The sequence below is a fragment of the Dermochelys coriacea genome, chromosome 20, assembly GCF_009764565.3.
Source record: "Dermochelys coriacea isolate rDerCor1 chromosome 20, rDerCor1.pri.v4, whole genome shotgun sequence".
Lineage (NCBI taxonomy): Eukaryota > Metazoa > Chordata > Testudines > Dermochelyidae > Dermochelys > Dermochelys coriacea.
The window spans coordinates 13,753,405-13,780,118 of NC_050087.2; the positions used below are offsets into that span (position 1 = coordinate 13,753,405).

The 26,714-nt window shown below is 55.2% G+C and overlaps 1 protein-coding gene across 3 annotated transcripts; it reads right to left on the bottom strand.

Annotated features, from left to right (window-relative positions):
• Positions 1–448: 448 nt before the first annotated feature.
• On the bottom strand, positions 449–24,843 carry LOC119845878 (cAMP-dependent protein kinase catalytic subunit alpha). Of its 3 annotated transcripts, none has more exons than XM_038378787.2 (10): positions 24,627–24,843; positions 11,782–11,843; positions 10,399–10,527; positions 10,121–10,219; positions 6,268–6,350; positions 5,389–5,515; positions 5,051–5,146; positions 4,812–4,934; positions 3,434–3,598; positions 449–2,701 (listed from the first exon to the last, which is right to left on the bottom strand). In XM_038378787.2, the coding sequence occupies exons 1-10, from the start codon at positions 24,826–24,828 to the stop codon at positions 2,576–2,578; spliced, it is 1,212 nt and encodes a 403-aa protein (XP_038234715.1). In that variant the 5' UTR covers positions 24,829–24,843; the 3' UTR covers positions 449–2,575. The 3 variants fall into 3 exon arrangements, with proteins under 3 accessions (XP_038234715.1, XP_043362749.1, XP_038234717.1); XM_043506814.1 differs by lacking the exon at positions 24,627–24,843 and adding an exon at positions 15,763–15,793; XM_038378789.2 differs by lacking the exon at positions 24,627–24,843 and adding an exon at positions 15,440–15,497.
• Between the last annotated feature and the right edge of the window lie 1,871 nt (positions 24,844–26,714).

The following is a 26,714-nucleotide window of genomic DNA, read 5'->3' on the forward strand; positions in this document are numbered from 1 at the left end:
TTTTCCCCTTCCTTCTCGAATTGTGGGTGTCAGACCTGGCCATGGTATTCCAGCAGCTGTCTCCTCCCGCCTGACACCAAGATAAAATAATCTCTCCGCTCCTTACGATGCCCGTTTATCCATCGGCCAGACACCACCCTCCCATTTATGCGCAGACACTTGCCCCTTGGGGCTTCCAACTCCAGACGAGTTCAGGTCCCGCTTATGGTGGCCCTGGCCCCCCCGCTATATCCCTGAACTCCTTGGGCTTCCGGGGAGAGGAACAGCTCCCGGCTCATCACAGCCACAACAACTGTCCCCTAGAGCCCCCCTAGAGCCGAACAGCCCACATGCCAGTCTGATTTTTTTTTTAAACAAAACTTTATTGGTAATTGTTTCAAATATGTTTACAACAAAGCACACTGTTAAAGAGGAAGTGGGGGCTGGGGGGGGGTTGTTTTGTTTTTTCCAGTGAAACAAGTTTTGTCAGAGGACACAGAGGTGTTTCCCGGGGCAGGGCGGATGATACCCCCACCCTCTAGACAGGACTCTCAAACTTCTTTGTGGGAAAGGGGGATTTTGGGGGATGGGGGGAGGGCTAGCCACTGGGCTCCCCCCTCTGCTCCTGACAGTGCTCATGTATTTATAATATATATAATTTATCTATGAAATCAAAAGAAGCTCACACACCTTCGCCCCAGAGAGAAACAAGAAATTCAACCAGCTGGTGATCACACACAGTGGGAGACAGGCTGGGGGGGTTAGAACAGAACCACCCCACTGATGCACTGCATTGGGGGCGGGGAGGATAAGTAAAGAGTCAGACAGGAGGAAAAGTAAATGAACAGAACAAGAGGCCCCCCCTCCATGAACTTTCCCCCCCAATTAAGCAGGATCATGGCTAGGTATCAGCACCCCCTCCCCCCAGCTGATCTCTCATTGGAGGGGCTAATCATGGCTTAATGCCCCTCCAAGCTGACCACAGATCTAATGGGCTCGCTCCCTGGGGGGGCCAGTTCAGAGTCGGGGGGGAGCGGATCAGGGCCTAGTTGGGATCCTGTGTTCCTTGCCCCCTCCCCCCATTTTCTGGTTTCTCCTCCCGCCTTGTCATCTTAAAATCGAGAGTGTAAAATCGGAGGTGCAGAATGGAGCCCCAGGAGGATTGTGGGTAAAGGGAACCCTGCCCCCCACCAGAAAATCCTTTAAGGTTATTTCTGCAGGGCACCATTTGGCCTATGCGGGGAGGGAGGGAGAAGAGTGTACAAGCCCCCACTGACCTGGGGGAAAATAACCAAGTGCCCCAGAACCAGATCCTCCTGCACCCCCCACCCCGACACACAAGAGGACAGGCCAAAGAAGGGGTGAGGGGTGGGAGTGGGGGGCTGCCCGCATTCATAGCCTAGATTCAAAAGGCAGCATTTTATTTCCAAAGGGAGCTAAAAATCCAAAACCCATCAGAGAGATCCCCTCCCTCAGCACCTGTGTTCCAGCCTGTAACCGACCCCCAGATCTCCCCCCGCTGGTGTAAGATACCCCCAAACCAGACACCCCGCAGAGAGCAGTGGGGGTGGGGAAATACTGTCAGTTTCTACCTGAAAAAAACAGATCTCTCTCTCTTTTTTTCCTTGCTAAAACCTGGACACATTCAAAGCTTGGAGCGTTAAATTCCTGGCACAGGGGGGAGGGGAAGAGTGGGAGCTGATGTTAGTTAAGTTAGCCCAGCCCCACGCCTGGATTTTTAAATCCCCCCCCCCCCCCGTCCCCCAATGGAAAATAAGGTTTAATTTACTTATTTATTTTTAATTTAAAAAAAAAGAGCCCAGCCCCCATACCCCCAAGTTTATAAAATGAGACAAGATTTCTCTCCTTCTTCCTCTTTCCAGAGTGGCAGTGGGGGACTGGGATTTTATCTCCCCCATTGGGAGATGGGGGGATTCAAAGCTATTCCAGAAGCCAAGATGTTGATCTGCCCTGACCGTGGGTGTTGAGGCATCTTTGCTCCATACCCTGCCCCCAGAAGCCTTTGCAAATAGCCATGAAGATCTGGGGGGGATTTGATGGCAAAATACGCCCCCCGCCCCTCCCTTCAAAAACTAAAAACCACCAATAAAGCCAGCCAGGATGGTGGGCGTGCAGCACGTGTGGACTGAGAGGCAGTGTGGGGGTGGGGGGGTAACTTGATCAGTGTGAGGGGGTGGAAAGTAACCAGTGGGAGCTGAGTGTGTGTGTGGGGGGGGGGTCTGTTTAAACCCCCGGTGGGGGGCGGTGATGAGAGCTGCTATGGGGGGCTGCAGGCTTGTGATGGCGGGGGGTGAGGGAAGCATGTGCAAGTGGGAGGATCAGGGGTGCGCATGGGAGAAATTAGACTCTTGCCCTTCTCTACTGTCATTTATTTAGTACAGGTTTAGAATAAGGGGTCTCCCGCTCCCCCCCAAACCAGATCCAGGCAAATCCCTATCCCCCTCCTACAAAAATAAAACACAGAGGCAAGGAACGCTGGTCTTTCTGCTGATCAAATCCAACCCCGCCCCCACCTGCTCCGTGCGCACCCACCCAAGCGGGGGGTGGGGGGCGGGAGGAGAGGCTGCCGCTGGCCCTAGAACTCAGCAAACTCCTTGGCGCACTTCTCAGTGATCGAGACAAGGATCTCCTCTTCCTCGTAGTCGACAAAGTTACTCGTGTCGCCAGGGCCTTTGCATTTTGGTATAAAGGGAGCTTCCACCTGCAAAGGGAGGGGAGGGGGAGGTTGGGGACGAGGTGAGGGATCAACATTTGCATCCCCCCAACTCCTGGGTCTGCTGGGGCGCATGGTCAGGCCCAACTTCGTAACAAGGCAGGCAAGGATGAGCCCCCCGCCCTCAATCCAGCCGGAAACCCGCACACTTTGCAATCATGGAAGGGGGAGCCCATGACCCCGCTTAGCGCTCTTAAGGATATAGGATCGGGCCCCTTAGCAACCAGGTGAGGGACACAGGATCAGCGCCTCCTCAAGCCCCCTTTTATCTAGCCAGAACCCCCTCCTCTTATTTTGCAATCAGGGAAGGGCAGGGGGTCATGAGCCCCTTGAACCCCGTAAGAGTCCCCACTTGCATCATCAGGAGGGTTTTAATCAGGACCTTCAGCACAGCCCTCTCCCACCTGACACAGAGGAATAAGCCCATTAGCGGGCAGCAGCAGTAGTAGGCCGTAATCCTCAGGGGGTGGGGACAGGACCTTGCTTTTGCCACCATCTTACAAACAGGTGACTGAGGGCTCCCCACTTTAAACCAATGCTGGGTGAGCATATCTCCCCCTAGTGGTTGGACCCAGCCACAACACCCTACTACAGAGTCCCAGTAACCAAAGCGCTCCTAGAGGCCTGGGCACTGATGATCCCAGGTTCAATTCCTGCTGATGGAGGCTGCACCAGGTGGGAGTTACCCAGGCTCTCCTCTGCCTGCCACCGCCCTCCTACCTTCCTCTGGTAGATGGCGATCCAGTCGGTGGTAGCAAACCACTTGTGGTTCTTGATGTCGTTGACCCCGTTCTTGAGGTTGCCAAAGCGTTTGGTGAGGTCCACCTGCAGCAGGTTCCGGAGCAGGTCCTTCAGGTCCGAGCTGAAGTGAGAAGGGAACCGAACCTGGGGTAGGGAGGAGAGACAGAGGTCTGGCTTTTACCTGCCCTCCCCTCATGGCTAGACTCACAGATAAACCTAATAATGTACAGCCCCTAGCACAGGGGGGTCCTGGACTATGCCTGGGGGCTGAGATACGACCGCAATACACCTAATAATATAGAGCCCCATAGCACAGTGGGGTCATGGGCTACACCTGGGCACCTAGGCACTACCGTAATACACCTAGTAATGTAGAGCCCCGTAGCACAGGGGGGTCCTGACCCATGACTGGGACTTGTCGGCATTATCATAATGCACCTAATAATAAATAACAAGCCCTTTAAAAACACTCCAGGACAATGAGTGGACAAGAAGTTAGTCCTTAGGCTACTGAGGACTGACACAGGAGTTGAAATGGTTAATTAGCAGCAGCCCCCCCAGCTCTAATTGAGCATTTTTCCTCCACAGATCTCAAAGCAGAGCTGCCGCATCACTATCCTCATTTTACATAAGGGGAAACTGAGTCACAGGGAGACATGACTTGCCCAAGGTCACTCAGCAGGCTGGTAGGAGAACCGGGAACAGAACCCAGGCCTGTTGAGTTCCACTAGGCCACACAACTTTGTTTTTTTAAAACCCCACTAGGTTTAAGCTGACCGTGTCCACCACGAGTGCTTGGAGATCCTTGGTGAGAAGGCACTGGGGTGGGCAGAGGAATATTATGGGCTCTTGGTTACTATGGTGATGAGTGCTCTACCAGTGCTTGGAGATGACCGATGTCTTTAAGGAATGTTTAGTCTTGCAACATAGCAGGATTGAGGAGGGTTTTGCAATTAACAACAGTGTATAAGAAAACCAAAGGCACCTGTTCCAGGAGTCCCCATGAGAGTTACAGGGAGCCCAATGGTGATGGGGTGGGGGATGGAGACCATGTGTTGGGGAAGTAGGGGTACGTGGCGAGGGAGGGTCCATGTGTGGGGGACACAATGGGGAGGATGTTCATGTGTTGGAGAACAGGGGTATGTAGCAAAGGAGGGTCTATGTTATGGGGTTCGGGGGAATGGGGTACATGACAGGGAGGATGCCCATGTGTTGGGGATTGGGGGAGCATGGAGGAAATTAGCACGTGTGAGGGGCAGCATGTGAGAATCTCTCTGATCGGTTGCTGAGACTTGACACCCCCCTTTTGCTGGCCTCCCCCAAATCACACAAGTGTCCCCTCCCCCAGCCCAAATACCTTGCCAGAGACGATCTTCTCGTAGATCTGAATGGGCTGGTCTGCGAAGAATGGAGGGTAACCAGCTGCCATCTCATAGATGAGGACGCCCAGAGCCCACCAGTCCACAGCCTTGTTATAACCCTGCCCAGGGAAAGCAGGCCAGGGTCACTCACCAAATATTTGGGGGAGTGGAGGAACCACCTGGTGGCCAGGGATCAGCTAGAGATCAGGCAGCAGACAGGCCCTCCCCAGCTCACCTTGCTGAGGATGATCTCGGGGGCCAGGTATTCTGGAGTCCCACACAGAGTCCAGGTTCGGCCTTTCACCCGCTTGGCAAAACCAAAATCTGCCACCTGGAGCCAAAACACAGAGAGGGGAGAAGCTGGATCAGCCCGGGGGCTGTGACAGCAGGAGGGGAAGGGGGGAAGCAGATGACTGATGTATTCTGTCCGTGTTACGTTCCTGGGGGTGTCTTGGCTTTGGGAAGGGGATGGCAGCAGAGAGAGACTTAGGCAAGGAGGAGATCATGGCAGGGAGCCAGGAGCCAGCACTGGGATGGGGATGGGAAGGAGTGGGGGAGGGGCGGCAGCATCACCTCAACGTAGCCCTGCTGGTCTATCAGGATATTCTCTGGCTTCAAGTCTCGGTAGATGAGATCCAGCGAGTGCAGATACTCAAAGGTCAGGACGATCTGAGCAGCGTAGAACCGGGCGTGAGGTTCACTGCAATGAGGTGGGAGGAGAACGTGGGCATCCCGGGCCAGATCTGCCCCCTCTCAGCCAGCCAAGTACCCTCGGCCCCCTTCCGTCCCCACCTTCCCCTTCCTTATAGATCCCCAGGCAAGATGCCCCAACCCTTCTAGGCCTGGTGGCCCCATCTGCCCAAACCAGACCACTAGCCCTAGCACACACATTCCACCCACCATTGCTAGACCCCTGACTCCATCCAGCCTGGCAACCCAGGACAAGCCCCTCCCAGACCAGCATCTCCCCCCTAGCCTCAACACAGACACCCATGGACCCCCAGCTCCTTCCAGCATGACTCCACCTAGCCCTGGCATCCCTGCCACTGAGTGTGGCTAATGCGGGCAGAAGACCTCAGCAGCTCTCCCCATGGGGAATCCCTTCCTGACCAGCACAGCTGGGGATCAGGTCATGTCCTGCAGCATGAGGATCAAAGCCAGCGTCGCTGCAGATGCTGCTAGTGGATAAAAGGTCTAGTTCTCTACTGAACTAAATCCCAAATTTACAGCTGTGGAAACTGAGGCACAGAGTGATTCTCCCCCCTTCCCACAAGGAGTGAATGGCAGAGGCAGGAATAGGACGCAGGAGTCCCGACTCCCAGTCCCTCTGCTCTAAGTGTTAGATCCCACTGTCCTCCCTGAGCCAGGGATACCACCCAGGAGTCTAACCAACACCCAGCTCTAACCATTAGCAACGCAGTCCCCAACATCGGCTCCCATGGCAACACTCACCTGAACCTCCCGATCCGCCGTAGGTGGGAGAACATCTCCCCGCCCAGGATATATTCCATCACCATGTACAGATTGGAGTTATCCTAGAAGGAAATGCAGCAGAAACTGAATGCAAGGGATGGAGCCACTCTGGCCCCCCGCCAGTGCCTGCGACACCAGGATGAAGCTGCTCACCACACCCCTGCTCCTTTATTAGCCCCATCCCTTTCCGGGCACTAACGCCACATGCCTCAAGGGAGCCTGATGCACTGGCCTGGCTTTGCCATAGCACACAATGCAGTGCACCTGCTGTCTGGGAGATAACAGCCTACTACTGCCACCAGTTGCTGCTGTTACTCCTTTGGCTCAAGGACGAGAGGGGCTGCGCCGTGGTGCCGAAGGCCCCAGACACACAGCTGCAGTGGGAGTTGCTGCACCGACGCGGCTGGGGAACAGATTCACTAATGAGAGGGCGCAAGCTTTATTTTCTTGGAGTATTTAGTACTAGAGGCCTAGAAAATTCAACCCCTCCCCCACCTCTGGTCTAGGGGCAGGGACGGGCGGGCCCAAGAGGGATTTCCCAGCTGCAACGTCTAAGATCAGAGGGGAAACCCAACCTGCCGCCAGTTCTGACACCCCAAAAGAGCAGAAGCAGGAAGTGAAACTTGTCAAAAGCAGAGTGTGAAATTGACCAGGCTGGCTCCATCGTCTCTCAGGGCTGCAAAGTCAAAGAGCAGCCTCCGAAGTAACTCCGCTGAGCCCAACAAAGCCATTCCACTAGCGAGACCCAACCCCGGCTCAGTGATGAGAACATGAGCACCAAGCACCCGCGCGTGTGGAGACCACTGCCCCTGCCCTCGAGCTCAGGGTCAGTTTCCAGCTAGCCCTGGAGAGAGGGTCCAGCCGGGGCCTGGGCACAGCGCCCCAAGCTGGACGGTCAGAGACCTTTTTCTGCAGCCAGATTAGGAGAGCAGGAAGCAGAAAGTCACATCCTCACACTCCATCTAAGTTATACCAAAACAAGGTAATATTGGGCTGTTCAGAAGGCGATTCTGTCCTACTAGTGCCCACAACCACCAGGCATAGAAACAGATCTTAGGATGTTCAAAGGAATCACTTATCAGCAGTGTGGGTGTGAAATCTCTACTTCTTGATTGTTTTCCCTTTCTGGTCCCCACTTCTCTATTGTTTATCAGTCTGGTTCTTTGATTGTTTCTGTTACATAACTAATTTTGCCAGGTGTACGTCAACAAAGGTGGCGAGGTACGCCTGGGTAAAGAATTATTTCACACTATGTTCGGATTGGTCAGAGAAATATTTTGTAATACTTCAGTAAAATGATGGGTTAAGGTAGAGCTAAGTAGGACTCAAGTTTCACTATATATATTGGGGTGCAAAAGGAAGTTCTTGGGAACCAACTCCAGGACACAGCCCAATATCAGCACTACCAGACCTCAACACCCTGCCAAGCACACCGTGCAGAAGCTGGAGTCCCAGGATGACCTGATCCCGACTGGCCAGCAGGGAAAGTTCCTCTGCCTTATTGGGAGTGATGGACATTGTATGAGTAGCACGTGTATTCTGTTCTGGTAACTGTGATGAAGTGGGGGTTCTCTTTGTTTTTCCTTGTTTTTTTCAATGATTTGCATGCAGAGGGGGCGGGACTCAGTTTCCCTGTGTGTTACTGGTTGAATGAGTTGATTGGAGAGGGAGTCTGTTGTTACAGAGGACCAGGGACGGAACTTGGGACCCCGGCCAATGGCCTGGAGAATGGATACCCCAGCGACTGGTAACCTGGTGGCCCAGCTCGGGAGTCACAGCTGGTTCTGGCCAGAGGGAAGACAATGGGCTGTGAAGAGAGGACCCGTGTGACCTTACCAGGCAGTTCCAGCCAGCGGGGACCAGAGGAAGAGGAGGCCCAGGGAACCCTGTTTACCAGGAGAGAAGACAATGGACAGAGGCGGGGCTTGGGGGAGGTGATATCGGATGCCCAGCTGGGAAACAGGGGGCCTCGGGACTGGAGAGAGAGAACAGGCAGAGCCCACCTGGATGCAGGCGAGACTTGGATGTGCTGGGCTGGGGGAGGGCAGGCCCGAGGGCCCTGAGAGTTTCCTATGCTGTGTTCAGATGCTCAATAAACCCTCCTGTTTTACGCTGGCTGAGAGTCGCTCCGGTCTAGAGAACAGGGTTGCATTATTCCCTCTGGGAGTGGAGGCCCCGGGGGTCCACAGCCAGTGGACTCCCTGAAGGGGCCCCCGGTGAGAGACAGGTCTGCTAAGGCTCAGAGAGGTGCGGTTCCAGGAGAAGGAGGGACTTAACCCCCAGAGAGGACCCCCGAGAAGGGCTGTTGCACTGAAGGGGGTTCCCCCAAAGGACTGTACGGGGCAAAGAGTGGGCACGAGCTGAGAGTCCGTAACAGTAACTGTTAATAAATAGAGGTTAAGGATATTTCTGTGTAAGGCTCTTTCACTGGGAGAAGACCCTGCAAACCCGCAGAGTGTGAGGAGACGCCCTGAGCCCACGGAAGGGTGAGGGTGGGTGCCTAAATTAAGAGGGTTACCCCTTGAGTCCCAGGACCAGGGTAAAGGTGGGTGCCCTAGAGTGTACGGGGAACAATGCCTGAACCCTGCTGTCTGTAAGGGGACGAAGGGAGCTCAGCCTTGGCTGCGTAGTCCATCCTTGGTCTCCCTGCTCAGGCAGTTCTGATCTGCATGACATGGGCCTTCCTGACCCTCTACCAACTAAACAGGCCCCAACACCCTAATGGTACCTTGATGAGGTCCAGTCAGCACGTACCAGGACAGACTCCTAGCTCAGCGGGGTAAATCCAGAGCAGTCGCATTAATTTCAACAGAGTTCTCCCACATTTACACCCGCGGATTCAGGTATTTATTTTACACTGTCATAGGAGAATCAATTGGCTCAGCGAGCCAGCCTGTGTAACAGCAGCTGCTGGCCCCAGTGCTACTGTGTCACCCGAGAGCTACACAGAACTGAGCAGGAGTGACATTTCCATTGTAGCAGCTTCCACAGACAAGGGGCCAGAGTTCAAAGCTATTTAACCCTAGAATGATGAGGGGCCCCAAGAAAACGACTCTGCCAGCACTGCCTGCTGCTAACACGCCCATCACCCTAGCCTCCAGGCTCCCGCAGGGGCTGCGATTTATCCTGCAGCTTCCTCTGAGCTGGCAACTCTTCCTCGCTACAACCCACTAACCTCAGGCTGACAGACAGGAGGCAGATCTCCCTTCAGAGCCAGCCCCTCTTTAATCAGGCCAGCCACAGGGGGTGCTGTGGAGCTTTAAGGCACAACTACCTTTGCTCTCCCTCCTACACACAGGGTGTAGCTCACAGGCCTCAAGATCCAGGTTCAGGGAAGAGGGTCCAAGCCCCATCGCTGGGGCCTGAATTTTAGCTTTCACAGAAACTCCATCAGGAGGAAACGATCCCACGCGATGGTTTCAAAGTCTCCACAAAGCCAATTGAGCATGAAGTTAAGTTAGGACTTCCTCTGAAACTCCCCCGCAAGCCAGACCTCATGCCCTAGGGCCAGCGCATGGAAGCTGGAAACTGAAACTGACTAGGAACAAAAGCAAAACTGACCAGGTTGGGGTGGGGAAAGTATCACTGTTCAAAACCTGGAGTCAAAAGCAGAACAGAAGAGAGTGAAAAAGGGGAATGATCCAAACTGATTTTTCTTAGCTCCAAACTTGTCATGCCAGGAAGGTTTGTTCTCAGGATACAAGAGACGCAGACTGTGCCCTTTGACCCCTTCAGCACAGCTTTGCTTTTAAATAGGAAACAAATCAAGGGGATTGTGGGAGTCAGGGGCAGACAGAGCCCAGGGCCGGGCTGGCAAGCGAAGGACACCTACCTTGAAAGAATACTCGAGCTTGACAAGGAATGGAAAGTTGACGGCCTGGAGGATCCGTTTCTCATTGAGGGTGTGCTCAATTTGTTTCAACTTCACTACCTGGGAGAGAAAAGGAAGTAGTAACATTAGATCTTCCTCTGCTGGTGCAGCACCCCCTACGCCTCCCACGCACTCCCCTCTCCAGCGTCCCCATGCAGGGTTCAGCCCCACATCCGTCCCCTGCACTGGGGATTCCACGGCCCCAGGCCAGATCTCTGCGGCAGTCCCCAGCCTCTCACCTTCTGTTTATCCAGGATCTTCATGGCATAGTGATTCCCGGTCTCTTTGTGCTTCACCAGCATCACCCTCCCAAATGAGCCCGTGCCCAGGGTCTTGATTCGATCAAACTGATCCAAACTGGCCGTGTTCTGGAAGGGGGAAAACAAACCTGACGTGGGGCCAGACTGGTCCTGGGGGCACGAGGAAGGAACCTGCTCGCAACAGTGGGATTTGCACTGCAGGACTGGAGGGGTCTTTAATGACCATGAGGGGGACAGAGCTTCGGTTTTTATAGCTCACCATAAAGGCAGCCCCTCTAGGGTCAGCACTGACTGTGACGGGAGAGCGCCCCCTCCTGAGCCCGCCACTCCCTGCAGCACAGCACCCCCTAGCCCCGCACTGGGGTTGTTCTTGAGAACATGGATATGAAGTAGATGTCACATTTCACCACCAGAGGGCGCCAAGGGAAGCCGCTACATTTGTAAGGCGACACAGACAAGGGATTCCCTGCTCCTCGGGCAGAACCAGACTCCAGATCCAGACAGGCGACCCGCCCAGCTCCATTCAGTGGGGATGGCGGCTTAGAGGCGGGGGGCGGGGCTGGGAGTCAGGACTCCTGGGTTCTAGCCCTCGGTCTGTGAGGAGAGGGAATGAAGTGTAGTGGTCAGAGGGCAGGAGACTAGGAGTCAAAAGATCTCTTCCTAGTTCTGCCACCAACTTCCTATACCCTTGACCAAGTCCTTTCCCCTCTGGGCCTCAGTTTCCCCATCTGTGCCATGGCGTTAATGACACAGGGTGTGTGGGGAGAACTAGCAAAGTGACAGTGCTGCAGAGGGACCAGCAGCTCTGCCTCAGGATTTACCCACAACCACCCCAGGCGGGATTTCCAGTGGGGACAGACCCAGGGCTGACCCCAAAAGCTTTTCCGGCACCTATGAACTGGGGCACTGAGCTCAAGCGCAGGCAGCAAACGGAGGCCCTTTGAACAGGGTCCCTGTTAGCACAACCCCCCTGGGAGCCAATCTGGGGCTGGTCTGGGCTCGACGACCACACTGGAGCCTCGGGAGGAGGATGGGGGAGGGGGAGACAGGCTGGATCAGGAGGTGTCCCACATGGTTAGTGTCCCCCTCCCTCAGCAGAATGGAGTTGAACCTACAGAGTTCTTGGCCCCCCAGCTACCAGAGGGCAGATTGGGGGAAGGGGGGGATTGAAGAGCAACATGGTCCATTCAGCCCCACCCCCCAGGAGCAAAAACAACCCCCAGACCCTCAGAGGAGGCTGTGTGGCAAGGTGGCTTAGTGATGGGGAAAGATCCAGGGGGTGACTGCGGAGTAATCAGCCTGGGGCTGCAAAGGCCTTGATTGGGCGGGGGTGGGGGATGATCTGGGTTGGGGGCACAGTACCTGAGAGGGGCTCTCCCATTTCTTGAGGAAGTCTTCTTTGGCTTTGGCTAGGAACTCCTTCACTGTGAGGGAAAGAGAGAAGGAGCAGCGTGAGGAGTCAGGAGGGGGGCACCCAGCCTGGTGGACAGAGCTCCCCTTTCAGCCCCCCCTCCTCAGCAAAGAGGCACGCAGTCACAAAGCAGGCAAGGATTTTAAACATATCAGCGGGATGGTGGTGCCAGATTGGCTACAAAGGGCGGCTCAGCTGGGGATTGGCTAGAGGGAGGTCCATGTGGGGGAGCTCCCGCAACACCCCCACTCCCGTGCCTGCCCCTGGACACACTGAACAGCCCCGTCAGGGAGGGCTAATGCAACCCCCAGTGCCTACCAAGTGGGCGCACTTGTGCCTCTACCCCCCACCGAACATGCCACTCGGGATGCCTGTTCCACGCCCCTCGACACACAACCTGCACCCCACAAAGAGACACTCGTACAACCCTTCAGTCAAATGACGATAAGATGCGTGGATCACGTTGCCCTAATGGGAGGATACGGGATCTACTACTGCTGCCAGCAAAGGAGGGTGAAGGGGAAGGAGATTCCCCCTTAGCTCAAAGGGCAGAGGCCTGTGTGTAGCCTTCTCTCAACCATACAGAGCACAGATCAATGACACCAACAGCCCACAAGGGGGTGCTCCACACACACACATACACATGGCTGCTGAAAGTCAGAAACCCCAGTTGGGCTTTGCCCACAAAGGGGTTAAAACAACCTGCCAGAGCCTCCACAGCAGCAGCCTGGGACCAGCCAAGTGCCCCACTCTCTGGCATCCAGCCAGGCCATCCTTCCTTCACCAGCCGGGCTCCCTGTCCTTGCTGCCAGATCCCAGAACCATGGGAGGGAGAGCAAGGATGGGGGTTGGAGCAATCTGCAGCATCTGGAGGGATATTTGGTACCGAGAGCCCCTTTTATCTTCGCTGCTTCCTGCTGCTCCTGACAGGGCCAAGTCCCTCAGCTCTTAATAGTGCAAGAGATGCCCACGGGATTTGAATGGCTGCAGCAGCAAGGCCAAGCACAGAGCAGCAGCAGGGGGTGACTTTGAGCCCAGAACTCAACCCTGCCCCCACCATCACAGGCAAGTCTCCCCCACACCAGAGGTGTATAAAGTTAACTGCCTCCCCCAGGGATCATTGGTGCTCAGATGTTAGGGAGGGGACAAGCTAAAAGCCTAGATCCAGATCTGGGTGCTGCGGTTCTTGGGGTCACAGATGCACAACCCAGGAGTCAACTCCCTGCCGCCCCACTCTCACCACTACAACCCACTCCCTTCCCAGAGCTGGGGACAGAACCCCAAGAGCCCCCCACTTTAATTGCTAAATAGCAACATCCTGTGGAAACCCGGCATCACCACGCTCCAGTCCTGTCATCCCTGCCCTAAAGAAAGGGCTGAGAAATAGGCCAGGCAAGGGCCTGAAATGCACCAGGGAAGCAGGACAACATCCTACAGATGTGACTGATTCACTGCTGGAGGAAAGGAGACCAAGATTACAGGGATTCCCCTGATCCCACAGGACAGGGCAGGGCAGCCCTGAAAGGGTTCCGGGGATCAGCTATTTGCTGGCTAACTACCCCCACCCACACCCCCCTTCACCCTCTAGTCCCCACAGCCCATCTCCCGTGGAGCCCCACGGAGCGAGATTGAATTCACATCTGCTTCCCCCAGATGCTCAGTCTGTCTGACCTACCTTCATTTTGTCTCCTACTCTCTCCGGATTATTTATAGAGAGAGACTTGGCTCACCAGCCACTGTCTCCCACCATCGATCCCCGCCCCAAGGGGGCAGGGAAGAGGGATCCTTGCATGGACATGGGACAGAGAAGACAATTTCCTGCATTATCTTGGCCGTACCTTACAGAACTCAGTTTAAGTAGCTTAGGAGTTCATTGTATTACAAAGGCAGGCGGTTATGTATTATTGTGGGACTGTATGCGACATCTCTGATGGAAACCCAGGGAAGGGTTATGGGCTTTGAGGGACCATATGAAACTATTAAACTTAAGTACGTTTCCCAGCAAAACTCTAGGGGGAGGGGTTTGCAAATGTAACGCCTCTGGTTATGCAAAACCTCAGCTGCTGGAAGCTGCTCCCCGAGGAGAAACCCACTGCCTGTGAGTTACCAGGCTGAAAGCAGGGTGATCTTTGGAAAGCTTAACAGCAGGCATATTGGTTCTTTGCTGGTTTTTAAGAGGTTTTCCCTGCAATGCTTTTACCGTAAGAATCAATGTGCTTGCTAACAGCAGTGTGGTACCTTATACCCGTGGGACACTGGTCTGTTCATAGCCTCTGAGGAAGGAGGGCAAAGCAGGCCGGCTGAGGCAGTCTGGCTAGCTGGGGAACTCACAGTGTAGGCAGGGAGCTGTGCAGCCTGGAAATCCCCCGGGCAGGAAGGAGAGAGATGCAGGTCTCTGCCCAAGAGAGGTGATAACTGGGAGCCAGAAACCTAAGTGGCTTCTCTGGCTGGACCATGAGTGGCAAATACAGGTGCAGTTGCCCTGACCTGCAATACCCCTCCCCCACTGTTCTTTCCTGGCATCATCCACACCAGATCAATGCCTTGGGAAGGGAGATCAGCCATTCTGCCTTCTTCTGGAGGTCTAGGAAGACTTGTGAGGCTCTGCTAATCAATTACATGAACTGGGGGAAGCCCCAGACAGTGATGGAGGAATCTTCTCTGCACCACCAGCCTCTAATTCACTTGGCCCAACACCAATAATTTGTTCCCTTTTTGGGCCTGTCTCATCTCAGAGTCTCATTCTTTCTCTTCAAGGCCCTGGGCCTGGGCGAGGGACCCCTAGAGCCGAGAGCTCTGGGATGGAGCTTGTGGCTGTCAGCCCCACTCCTCCCGTCCCATGGCACTTTCTACCAGCCAGGTGAAGCTCGTCTGTGAGAGAGATAGAGCTTCTTTGGGAGTCCATCCAAGAGGGTGGAAATGACTGCCACAGGATCTAAGGATCATCTCAAACTTCCCCACATCTTCCTCCTAGTGCTATGTGCTAAACACAGCACAGCACAGGCATATAAAAACAGACCCTACCAAAACCAACACCTTCACTGCACACACAGCTCTCCCCCTGTGAAAGTACAGAACCCAGGCACAAGAAGTCCTTGATTGCAATCAATATCTCTGGGAGCTACTGTAATTAAAAAAACATTTAACAAGCAGCCAATTCAAATTTGGCCTCCAAAAATGTAAGTTTTGGTTAAATCCCCCCCCCCATGCTGTCTAAAAACAAATCCTGAAATATTCCAATTATTTTTAAACTAAGTCCCACTTGAAACAGACAAAGGGTCCCTCACCCTTCTTGCAACTCAGAGAGCCCTAGAGTGAAGCCGACTTTCAGCAGGAGTGAAATTGATACCACTGAGATCTCCTTTGCTAAGCAGACAGACTTACCTATCTCAGGGTTTTATACAGATGCCCATCTCTGTAGTATAGAATAGAACCCAGGAGTTCTGATTCTCAGCCCCCTGCTCTAACCACTAGATCCCACTCTCCATCCCAGAGCCAGGAATCCCAACTCCCATTCCTTACTCTGACTGCTAGACTGCACTCTTGCTTATCACAATGCATCCAGTTCTCTTGTATCTGATACAGCAGCACGAGGTATTATTCGAATACCTGGGACAGGGATCAACCCCGATACACAGAAAGGAAAATGCATGAGAACGTCGGACCACTTATGACCACAGATCCGGTTAACAAAGCCATTCTCTGTTGAAGGGAAATCAGAGCCTGATTCAAAGCCCAGCAGGGCCCAGCACCAGGGCTCTAGGGACCTGTAATTAGGAGAGATCAGAGTTATCTGGAAGAGAGTTGAGTCTCCTAATCAAAGGGCAGATTGCTCTTAAAGAGACATGACAAGTTTTAGGCCCAACATTTGTGATTTCGGAAACCTAAAGCACACCAGCTTGTGGGTAGCAGTTTCCAATCTCATGCTTCACCTTTGAGCCTCTGCATTTCAAACCAAGTTCAAGTTCTCAGTCCCCATCTTCAAAGCCTCCATGGCCTGCGCCAAGGGGGATCTAAATGAACGTACAACTTTGGCAGAAAGATAACGGCTGACAACTCTATTTCGAACCCGACTTCTCCGGAGAGCCAAGGAGAGACCCGAGCCAGCGCAGGGCCAAGTGCAGCTCCAGGGCGTGTCTGTGGCACCACCACTCCCTCGGCTGCATTGGAGGGGCCGGGTTTATGCCAGGCTAGAGGGCCCATCGCACTGCCCGGATCCTCCAGTGACAGCTGCCTTCAAGCTCCCTTGGCACAGGGGGGCTGTACCCATTAGCGCCTATTGCCCCTGGATACAGCTGCTCCCAAGGTCTGCCTTGCCCCTGACTCCTGGGTTCCTGTTTGCCACTAGAAGTGAATCTGCCAGTGCCGCCAATCCCACCTGCCTGGAGATGGAGGCAGTAACAAGGCTAGAGCAACTCCCCAAAGCGTCCCTTCACCACCTCGGTACGTGGGGCAGCTGGTTCTGGAAAGCAGTGTCTGCCGCCAGCAGTTCCATGGGTTCTGAGCTCTTGATGCGAGGACGCGCACCCAGGGAGGGGGTGGGGAGGACAGGGACAGAACCGATCACATGGTGGCAGTGCAAATAAAGCGAGACAACATTCACACAGCGATGCTGCAGGGGTCTATTTAAACACAACAACTGCAGCTTCCCCCCACCCATGCTGCTCTAACTGGGTTCTTACCCAACACCCCCATCACCCATAATCCCTTGGAGCATCTGGACACTGCCCTGATCCACTACTGGAGAAGGAAGAGAGGATCCCCCAACTCCTCTCCCTGCCCACTTCAGCCACCTCACTGTAGCTCCTTATCCCCCTATGACCTATGAAAGCCCTTCTCTATCTTCCCACCCTGAGGATCTCAAAACACATTAGAACTCCCATGGCATACAATCAACCCCAATTTACAGGTGGGAAAACTGAGGCAGAGAGAAGGGAAGGAATCTTGCTGAAGGTCCCATGGCAGAACAGTGACAAATGGGAACAGAAGAACCCAGGAATCCTGGTTCTCCACACCTTCACTAAGCAATACACCATCTCTCCCTGCCTGGTGCTGGGAATAGAACCCAGGAGTCCTGTCTCCAAGCCCCCTGCCCCTTTCCTGCTCTAACTCACTAGACCATGCCCCTCTATAGGGCACCCCACAAAGCAGAGATGCTAAACAGGGATCCTTTATCCAGGCTACTTGACAGACACCCTGGAGTTCTCTCTGGCTTGCCACTGCCAAGCTGGCAATACATGGTGTCACCACTAGGGGTCTCCCCTAAATTCTGGCCTGGAGTGGCATGGAGAGCATACCCACTACTGTCCACACACAAACACCTCTGACCCCAGTTGGGAGGGGCTAGCCGGCCAAGTGGGGGTGGGAGATGGAGCCCAGGGGCCAGCCAGCCTAGCTGGGGGCAGGGTAGGGATTAGGCTCTGCTTTTACTCGGGCTAGAACCCACCCACTCTGCAGAGGCTAAACCCTTGTGTGCCGACAGTCCCCCAAGGCCTTCCCACAATTCCCCTGAGGCCAGACAAGTTCTTCCGCGATGGCCAAGGAAAGAATCTGAGCGTCTCAGCACAAAGAGCCCTGGGATTTTCCCCTGGAAGAAGTGCAGAGCCAGTGAGGACACAGTTACTCAAACGGCTTTGCAGGGTGGCTGCTCAGACCCAGACTAGGCTACCGGGGGGCTGATCAGCCTGGCTAACTCGGAGCAAAGACCCACCCGTAGGCTCCCAGGAGCTGGCTTAGGCCTTAGAAACTTGCAATTGACCAGCGCAAGACCATAGCTAGCCAGGTCCAGAGGGAGTCCAAGGGGTTGTGACAACCACCGTTTTGGTCAACACCAAGGATTGAACCGGTGACCTGCGGAGCTAAAGGCCGGAGTCTTTACAGCTTTTCATCACAACCAGGCTCTGTATCTGGGGCAGGAACAGACTCACAGCGTCTATGGGTCAGGGACATACAACACATACTAGGTTACACTCGCCCCTCCTCCCCCAAGGGAGCATGAGCCAGGGTGGTTAAAAGCTCCAGTGGATGCAACGAAAGCCAAATTCCTCCTGTCTGGCCATCCCCGGGCATGTAACTGTACCCTCATGCCAAGAGATAAGGTCAAAGACGTGACTTGAAATCCCTTCCTGCCCCCTCTCCTTCATACGCTGGCTCATCCCTAAGCATGTTCATGACAGCCACCTCTGGGGTGGGTCATGGCAGCTGGTCAACAGCGCACAGCAATGCTGCATGGAGACTGCTCACCCAGCACCAAAATGCAGCTGTTTCTGGGGTGGGAACAGCAGCTGCTTAACATTGCAGTGCAGAAGAGTGAAGGATCCAACACACTGGGAGGTGGATTTCAGAGGAGGTGGCGTACCCTTAACCACGCTGGCATTTGGTCAGGGTTATTGTGGGACCTGCTCCAACGCCCAGTGAGATAACGGGGCATCTTGACATAAACTTTGGATAAGCCAGGAACGCTCAGGAGGCCTGACTGACTGTGTGAGTTCAGCCAAGTCATTTTCCAGCCCTGTAAACTTGGGCTGAGGATTGTGCTGGTGTGACGGTGCTGCTTGTGGGAGCCCGCTGAGGTCACTCAATCAGGGTGAACTGCAAACAGAACGGGGCAAACAAACCGCAAAGGCTGGTGGATATTCCAATACTTAGATTCACCAAGCCCGTACAAAACAGCTTCTATAGTACCTCACTGGTTACGCAAAAGTACAGATAATGCAGTTCCCTTAAAGTACCCAGCCTCAGGCCTACATCCAGACACACATGTCAAACATATGATGATAAATTCTGAAAAATCTTATTTCATCATATAAAAGAAAAGGTTCTCCTGACCCCAAAGGACCAAGCCCCAGACCCAGGTCAAATAATAACTTAGATCTTACCCCAAGTACATGCTTTTAGTCAATTCTTATTAACTAAACTAAAATTTATTAATAAAGAAAAGAGAGAGAGTGTTGGTTAGAAGATCAATACACAGACAAACTTGAGTTCAATTCTTGAGGTTCAGATACAGAGCAGAGATCAGCTTATAGTTGCCAAAAGGCCTTTTAGAAATAGTCCATAGGTTATAGTCCAATGTCCATATTCAGGGTGACTCCAGTCAGTGACTGGGGATCTCAATCCTTATGGCTTAAGGTTTCCCCCTCTTGAAACCCAAAGCAGATATGAGATAAAGAAGGATCCTGTCCCAAGGTTTTTATACATTTCCTGCAGCCTTTTGGCCTGAGAAAACAATAGGCTTAACTTTCCTTCTTCCAAACATCATGGCAATTAGCACAGAATAATTTATCCATTAAACAGTTCAGATACAGGTTATCACAACCTTCAAAGAGACATAGACAATAATACTATTTCACTCAAGTGTGTTCCTAAATGTTAATATTCCTTTTTCGATCTTTGAATCAAAGCTATAGCAATAGACAAGACTTGTTTGCTTATATTACAAGACCTGAGCAAACATCTACCCTTCTACCTCTAACAATGCAGACTTGCATTTCAAAGCTCTATTCAATTATCTTCCTAAACAGTCTTTAAAGTTCGGCCATGGGTCAGTCAGTCTGTGAGTTAATTAACTTTTTCTGGCTCTGTCACCTTTCAGTGAGATATATTACACTCATAACGTCACAGCTGGGGGACGGAGTTCATTCACAAAAGTGCTTACAAGTTCCTTGGCTTGAGGATGGCGAACATCATGAAGGATGAACTGGCCACTGTGGCCACCTGGACTAGTCAATCTGAGGCCTGGCAATCCCAGCGCTGGACATCCCACTCGCTCCCCCACTCCTGCATTTCTGACGAGAAGCCCGACTTTCTCAACTCTGGGATATTGCCAGGATCTTTTCCCTCCTTGGCAAATGCCGCCCGGATCCCCCCATCCAGAGAGCACCAGGTTACAGCCGGATCCTGCACAGAGCTCCTGGAGTTTCCAATCCCGATGCCAGCACGCTGCCCCACCCCCACCGCCCACTATGGGAACAGATGAAGAACAGAACTTTTGCCCCAGGGCTGGAAAGCTGATGGAGCAGCAGCCCCGATTGATTTCCCAGTGGCCAGATTTAATGCAACACTCAATAAACATAGCTCTGGAGCCGATCCATGAGCGCAAGGGGAGGGGCCAAAGCTAAAAGCAGGAGAGATCCCCGCCCTCTTGGATCAATCCCTCATCCAGCTGTACCTTGGCTGCAGATCACGCTGGGAGACAGTGTCAGGCTGGCTAAGGAGGGGAAGCTGCTTTCTGCTGCTCTGAGATAAGGGAAGCAGCAGCAACGGCTCTGGCAGGGGAAGGGGGGACTGGAATAGCGTAAGGGGAAATTCATCCACCACCAGCCAGAGATCAGTTAGCCAGAAGGGCCATCACCCGCAAGGGAAAGGCTGGAGGCTCCCTCCCTGTGGATGCTTAATACCGGAACAATCCTGTACTGCCCCTCAGTACAGATACCCCTGTACTGCCCCTGCTCCAACCACTAGACTCTGCTCTCCCTGAGCTGGAACAGAACCCAGGAGACCTGATTCCTTCAGCCCCACTCTAACCATTAGACAACACTCGTCGCCCAGAGCCAGGGACAGAACGCAGGAGCCCTGCCTCCCAGCCTCTAACCACTACGGCCAATACAGAAGCAGGTGGGTGAATTTCTCTAGCCTTAGAATCCAGGCCAGCGCTCCCCTCGCAGAGTTGGGAATGGAACCCAGGAGTCCTGGCTCTCAGGCTACGGCTTGAGGGAACTCTCTCAATGTCCCTACACAGCTGTTGCAAGGACCCAATGTCATCTACACCCTAATTCTGTGGCACCTCTGTACCCCCGAAGCCCAGCCACCAGCTCATGTGCAAAACCTCTGCTATTGGCTGATGCACTGCCAGGCGCATGGGGGACAGAACCAGGGACCTGGAGAGATAAAAGCAGGGGCTGCTCCAGCTTCAGCTAAAGAGTCCTGGCTCCCTGGCTAGGCTGGTAAGATTCAGATCCTCAGCACATCAGACACAGGCGGGGAACCCCTCACGCATGCTCAGCAGTCAGTTACACGGGCCCTGCAGAAGAGAGTGAAGCCAGATACGAGGGCCTTCCCCCTCTCCCCCTGCCCCAAGACCGGCTCCACTGATCCTGGCTAGTGCCCCCTCCCGGTGACACGCAGCAAGGCAGCCACCATTTGCATTCACCCAGCATCCGGCCTCCCAGCCCATCACAAAGCTAGCGACAGACAAGCTGTATGGAGGGATGCTGAGCTGCAGCCACCTCTGGGGTGGAACATGCCGGCTGGTGACCCCGGAATGGCAGGAGCAGGGGTTAAGGAGGCAGAATGGAGACAGGCGAGCTGGGGCTGGGGCTGACCCTGGGCGTAGCCTGGGTCACGGCACCATTGGCATCGCACCAGCCCCCAGCACCGGAGTCCATGCTGAGAGGGGAGAGCACCACCCTGCAGCGCAGCGCCCCCTAGCACCAAGTCGGGGCATTGGGCTCAGCACTGACGGAGGGGAGAGAGCAGCCCCCACGCTGCTCCCTGCAGCACAGCGCCCCCTGGTGCCACACTGGAGCACCGGCGTGAGCGCCGCCTACCGAGCTCCCAGCCTGCAGCACAGCGCCCCCTAGTGCAGCACTGCTTGCGAGGCGCAGCGACCCCCTGCAACTCAGCACCCCCGAGCTGCAATCTGGGGCATAAGCGTCAGCCCCCAACCCCTGCGGCACGCTGCGGTTCCTAGGAGAGCTCCCAGGCATGACGGTCGGGAAACCCAACTTCCTCCTCAGCCCCCCACAGAGCATCCAGCTTCCCGCTGGCTTAAATATTCACCACCAAGGCAACAGACCCGCGTGCTTTGCCACCTGCGGGCGAGGAAAGAGGCCATCGCAGGCAGCAAGGGGTTAACGCCAAGAAGCAGAGTCTCAGTTACCCAAAGTCAGAGAGGAGCCAGCTCTGTTTCAGATGGTTAAAACCCCTCCTCTCAGCTAGAGTCCTGTGAGCTTCCCCCACCACCACCACAGCGCTGCCCAGCTGCAGCGGGGAAACAGAGCACAGACCAGGAGGGTCAGTTTGTCGGGGGAGTGAGGGGGCTGCACATCTTTGCTACGTGGATCCTAGGTGGGAATCAGGCTCCAGGTGGGCAGAGCAATTTATTCTAACTCCAGGGCACTTTGAGATGCAAACTGGTTTCATGCAGGGGCCGCTGGCCTGGGTCCTAGAGGGAATTGCCCCGATTTCTAGTGCCAGTCCAGTAGCAGCCTCAGATGAGGAGGGAGCAGGGTCTGGCACCAGGGGCCCCTTGCCCCAGCCACCGGGAGGGTCCCTCCAGGGCAGACAGCGCAGGGATGGCAGACCTGTTGGGGTTCTCACCTGGGAGGGCCAGGGCTGCTGATATAGTGTGAAATTAACTAAGGGCAACAATACCGAAGCCTGGATGTCTGAGACAAAGAGGCGGGCGGCAACCTGCAGAGGGAGATTTGGTTGCGACTGGGTGTAACTAACACTCAGAGGGTCCATCCCCTTTAACAGGCAGCAGCTAGCAAAGAAGGCAACACCCCCATAGGGCCCCTCCTACTCCCTCCTGACAGTTTCCAGACCCAGCATGGGTTTGCTAACTGCTAATGCTCCACCCAGGAGCTTCTGCAGCGGTGCCCCCAACACGTAACAGAGGAAACCCCCGATGCCCTGCCCGGTATCAGTGCCTTGCTCTGTTGGGTCAGAGAAGTGGGCAGAATCAGTGCCAACCAGTGGATCAGACCCTGGCCTGGGAATCAGGAGACCTGGGTTCTAGTCCTGGCTCTGCCACTGATTTGCCATGAGACCCTGGAGATGTCGCTTTGTGCCTCAGGTTCCCCAGGTACACTGGGGATGATAGCCCTGCCTCACAGACAAGCTGTAAGGATAAATGCATTGACTGAGGTGCTCAGATGCTACAGTGATGGGCCCTCAGAAGTACCTTAGATTAAGAGAATAAACCCAGGAGTCCTGGCTCCCAACCCCCCTGCTCTAACCACTAGACCCCCTCCCAGAGCCAGGAAGAGAACCCAGGAGTCCCGACTCCTGGTGCTACCAAACTATGGCGTATAGTCCTTACTCACTAGGCTATCAAGAAGTCCAAGCTTGCCCCCCACACCATGCCCGCTGGATCTGGAGGCAGCGCTCAGAAGGCCGAGACAGCAGAGGGTTAAAGGTGCTAGAGAAGCCGCTGGCACCAGGTGCTTTACAATCTGCTATTTTAATCCTGGCTGCCCTGCCAAGGCACTATTGTTACAACCTTGTTTGAACTTCCAGCGCGTGCCTGGGATTGGCGGGTGGTTCAGAGATAGCTCATCCCCCGCATCCCCCCTCCACTCCCCCGCCAAGCTAGCGCAGAGCCCCCAGTAGAGGGAGCAGAGCCACTGAGGGTCGCGTGGGGACTTCCAGATCCTCCACGGGAATCCTACCCACCCAAAACTACAGCCCGGGCCACGGAGTGGGGATGTGACCTCGACCCAAGCAGCTGTGCAGTTAATTCAAGAGTAGGAGCTGATCAACACCCAGGTAACACTTGACAGGTTGCAAATAGGGAGTGGGGGGAGTTTTCGTCTTTGATGAGTCACAGCTGGGGAGGGGAGGAATAAAGGAGGAAATAAGGGAAAGAAAGAGGGAGCATGAAAGAGAAGGAGGAAGTGAAAGTGGATGAGAAGGAAAGAGTGAGACAGGATGTCAGAGAAGAAGTGTAAGTGACACATGAGAGGGCACAAATCTGTCCCAGCAGCACGGGGAAGTAGCCATGACTATCCCACGGAGGGGAGCCAGTGGGTCCTTGTGCCACTCAGGGCAAAGGGATCCGAGCGCCCAGCCTACCACCCACACCAAAGATCTGCAGCGATCAAGGACCAGGCGTTTGGCCTGCAGCTTCCCAGGTGCAGTGGGGGGAACGGGAAGTGCCACACCCCAGGGACTGGCCTTTGGAATGGAGGGAGAGTGGGAATAAAGAGGGGAAGAAAGACAGACAGGGAGTAATGAGGAAGAGAAGAATCCACAGACCCCACTCCCTTCCCAGAGCTGGGGACAGAACCCAGGAGTCCTGATGCCTAGGCCCTGCTCTAACCAGTATGGAAGACTGGGAGCCAGGACTCCTGGGTTCCATAGCCAGCTCCGTCCCCAAGTCTGCAAGTCTTTAGGCAAGTCACTTCCTCTCTGTGCATGTCAGTTTCCCCCCATCACAAAACGAAGATAATCTCTCCCTTCGGAGGGGTTGTGTGTGTGTGGAGATTAGCTACCATTGGCAGAACAGCCAGAGCCGATGGAGCAGCGCACGCCACACAAACTGGTTTGGACGCCCGGCGCAGACACTCAGCGAGGAGAGAAGTCACACTCGGATTGGCGGGTTCAGCCCTCCTGACATAAGAGCTGCCATCTCCAGAGCCCACGTCCCACCCCACACCTCCACGGTGCCACCATCAGCTCCTCAGCATAGCAAGAGGCTCGCGTGGCTGGCGCAACACGGCCGATGGCTCAGGAATGGCAGGAGGACGAGTCCCTTGATGTCAAGCTGCTGCCAGCAGTGACTGGGAACCGAGAGCTCCTAAGGCCTCATCCACTGAGTGAGCTTCCCCCTCACCTCGACCCTGCCCCTCAGGGAACCTTTCCAGGGGGTCGCTGGGCAGACCAGACTCAATCCGTGGTCTCCCCACAGAAGCCACCACAAACTTCAATGGCGCCTGCCTCACTGGTACCCCCCGGCATGCCCACTAGGACTCAGATGCTGCATCTCTTCCCCAGCACTGAATCACAGCAGCCCGACCTCCTGGGATCTGGGGCTGCACATGGTCCTACCAACAGGGCTCCCATCCCAACTCACTCTGCTCATTCCAGGCGGCAGTGTGCTCGGACACATGGGCTGTCTCGCTGCCGGCCGGGGCCCCCGCCTCGCTGCGCGGCCCCCAGTAGAAGATCCGCCCAGCCAGGCTCTCCAGCTTCTGAAGCGGTGACATCTTAGCGCCTTTGTTCCTGCTGGGGTTGGGGCAGGTCATTTCTGCTCCATGGCTCATGTTTCCCTTCATTTATTTATCTCCCTCTCTCCCCGGCCCTCACAACCAGAGTCGACGCGAAGCTCGGCCCCGATCCAGGAATCCTCCAGCCTTGGTCATTACCCAGCAGCGGAGAAGACAGCAGGATCAGGGACTAGAGGGACGGCTCCAAGCCTCAGCAAAACTCCTCCACTCCCGACAGAGATAGGGGGCTTGAGCTGATTGCTCTCGACTTCTAACCAGGAGACACAATTTCCATCCAACAGCTCCCCCGCCCTGCAGCAGCCCCAGAGCGTGGCTGTCAAGTCAGAGAGACGTGTGACGATACAAACCGCAACAGATCCTGCATCAGAACTGATGGGACAATGGCCAGTGGAAGGGGAAACACCAACACAGAAGGGCTTAAAACAGCGCCCTGGATCGCCGCTCCTCTCAAATCCTTGGGCTGAAAGAGGCGTGAGAGGCTCCCTCTGGCTTCACGGCCGATCCTGCATGCATTGGGGGGCAGACCCCTGGAAAAAACACCATCCTACAAGTACAGTGTCCCCCAGGCTAAGCCACTGGGGCTGCAAAGGAAATCAGGGGGGCTGGGGGTGGGCTTGTGGCTCACTTGAGGCCTGAATCAGAGGGGTGCAGGTCCTTAAATCCACTGCTGGGGCCCCCGCTCGCAGAGACGAACAACAGGGGGTGGCAGCACATCGAAGGTGGCTCTCCAAGCAGCGTTCAAAGAGAGCCACGTTCGGAAACCCTCGGCGGCCCCTGCAGCAGCACCCCAGGGAGGAGATCTTGAAGCACCACAGGGTTTGACTCTCGTGCCGCGCAGCCCCAGGTGGTACCGACCGCCGGCAGGACTAGTCGCCTGGAGGTTTCTTTACTTTGCCTTTCCCAAACAAGCGCTGCTGCGCTCCTTGTCCTTGGGAGCGGGAAGCCACTGTCAGCGGAAGCCAAGAGAGCCTGGTAGTGCTCCGGGGGGGAAGCAAGAGGGTGGGATGGGGAAGGAGGAGGCCCTTCCTTGCGAGTCTCAATTTCCAAGCAGCCGGGGTCTGCAGAGATGGGGACTCTGCAGGTGGGAGGCAGGGGGGATCTGGAAAGAAAGGAGTGGGGGAGGCATAGGTGTGCGCACGGGGTGTGCCCAGGCACACCTAATCGGGGCCGCCCAAAGCGGAAAAAAAAGGGCGGCCGGACTGCCGGAGATGGGGGCGGGGGAATCCGGGGTAGGGGGGGCCCCAGCCCGGCCTTGCTTCTTCTCCCCCGCTCTCCCCTGCGGGGGTAGAAGCTTGGTGGTGCTGCGCCCCGGGCTCTGTCCTGCTGCCCCACGGCAGCCAGCGGCCAAGCTCCCGGCTCTTTCCCCAGCGCACTGTGGACGCACCCCGCCTCCGCTCCCTGCCCCCTGCCCCCAGTCAGCGGTGTGCCGGGCAGAGAGAGGAGGAAGTGGAGAAGAGGCAGGGCAGGGCCTTGGGAAAGGAGGTGGAATGGGGGTATACGCCCTCCAGCCCCCTGCTGTGAACCGCTCAGGGCAGGGGGCTGGCAGCACCTCCACGACCCAGCCCACCTCCCAGCCCTGACCCCTGCACCCCCCCTCACACAACCAGCCCTCTGCCCTTACTCCTGCACCCCCGTCCCACATCCTGCCCTGACTCCTGCACCCCCACACATCCCCAGCCCCCCACCCCCCATGTCCTGACGCCTGCACCCCCCCCACATCCCCACACCCACCCTGAGCACCAAATGGGGAGCTCCTGTGCCTTCTTGCCAACATATCCACCTGCACCCCTTACATCAAATGGGAGCTGCCTCAGGTAAGCGCTCCACATCCCAACCTCCTGCCCCAACCCTGAGCTCCCTCCCTCTTTCTAGCTCCTGGCCAGACCCTGCACCCCAACCCCCAGCCTGCTCCTTCATCCTAACTCTACTTAGCT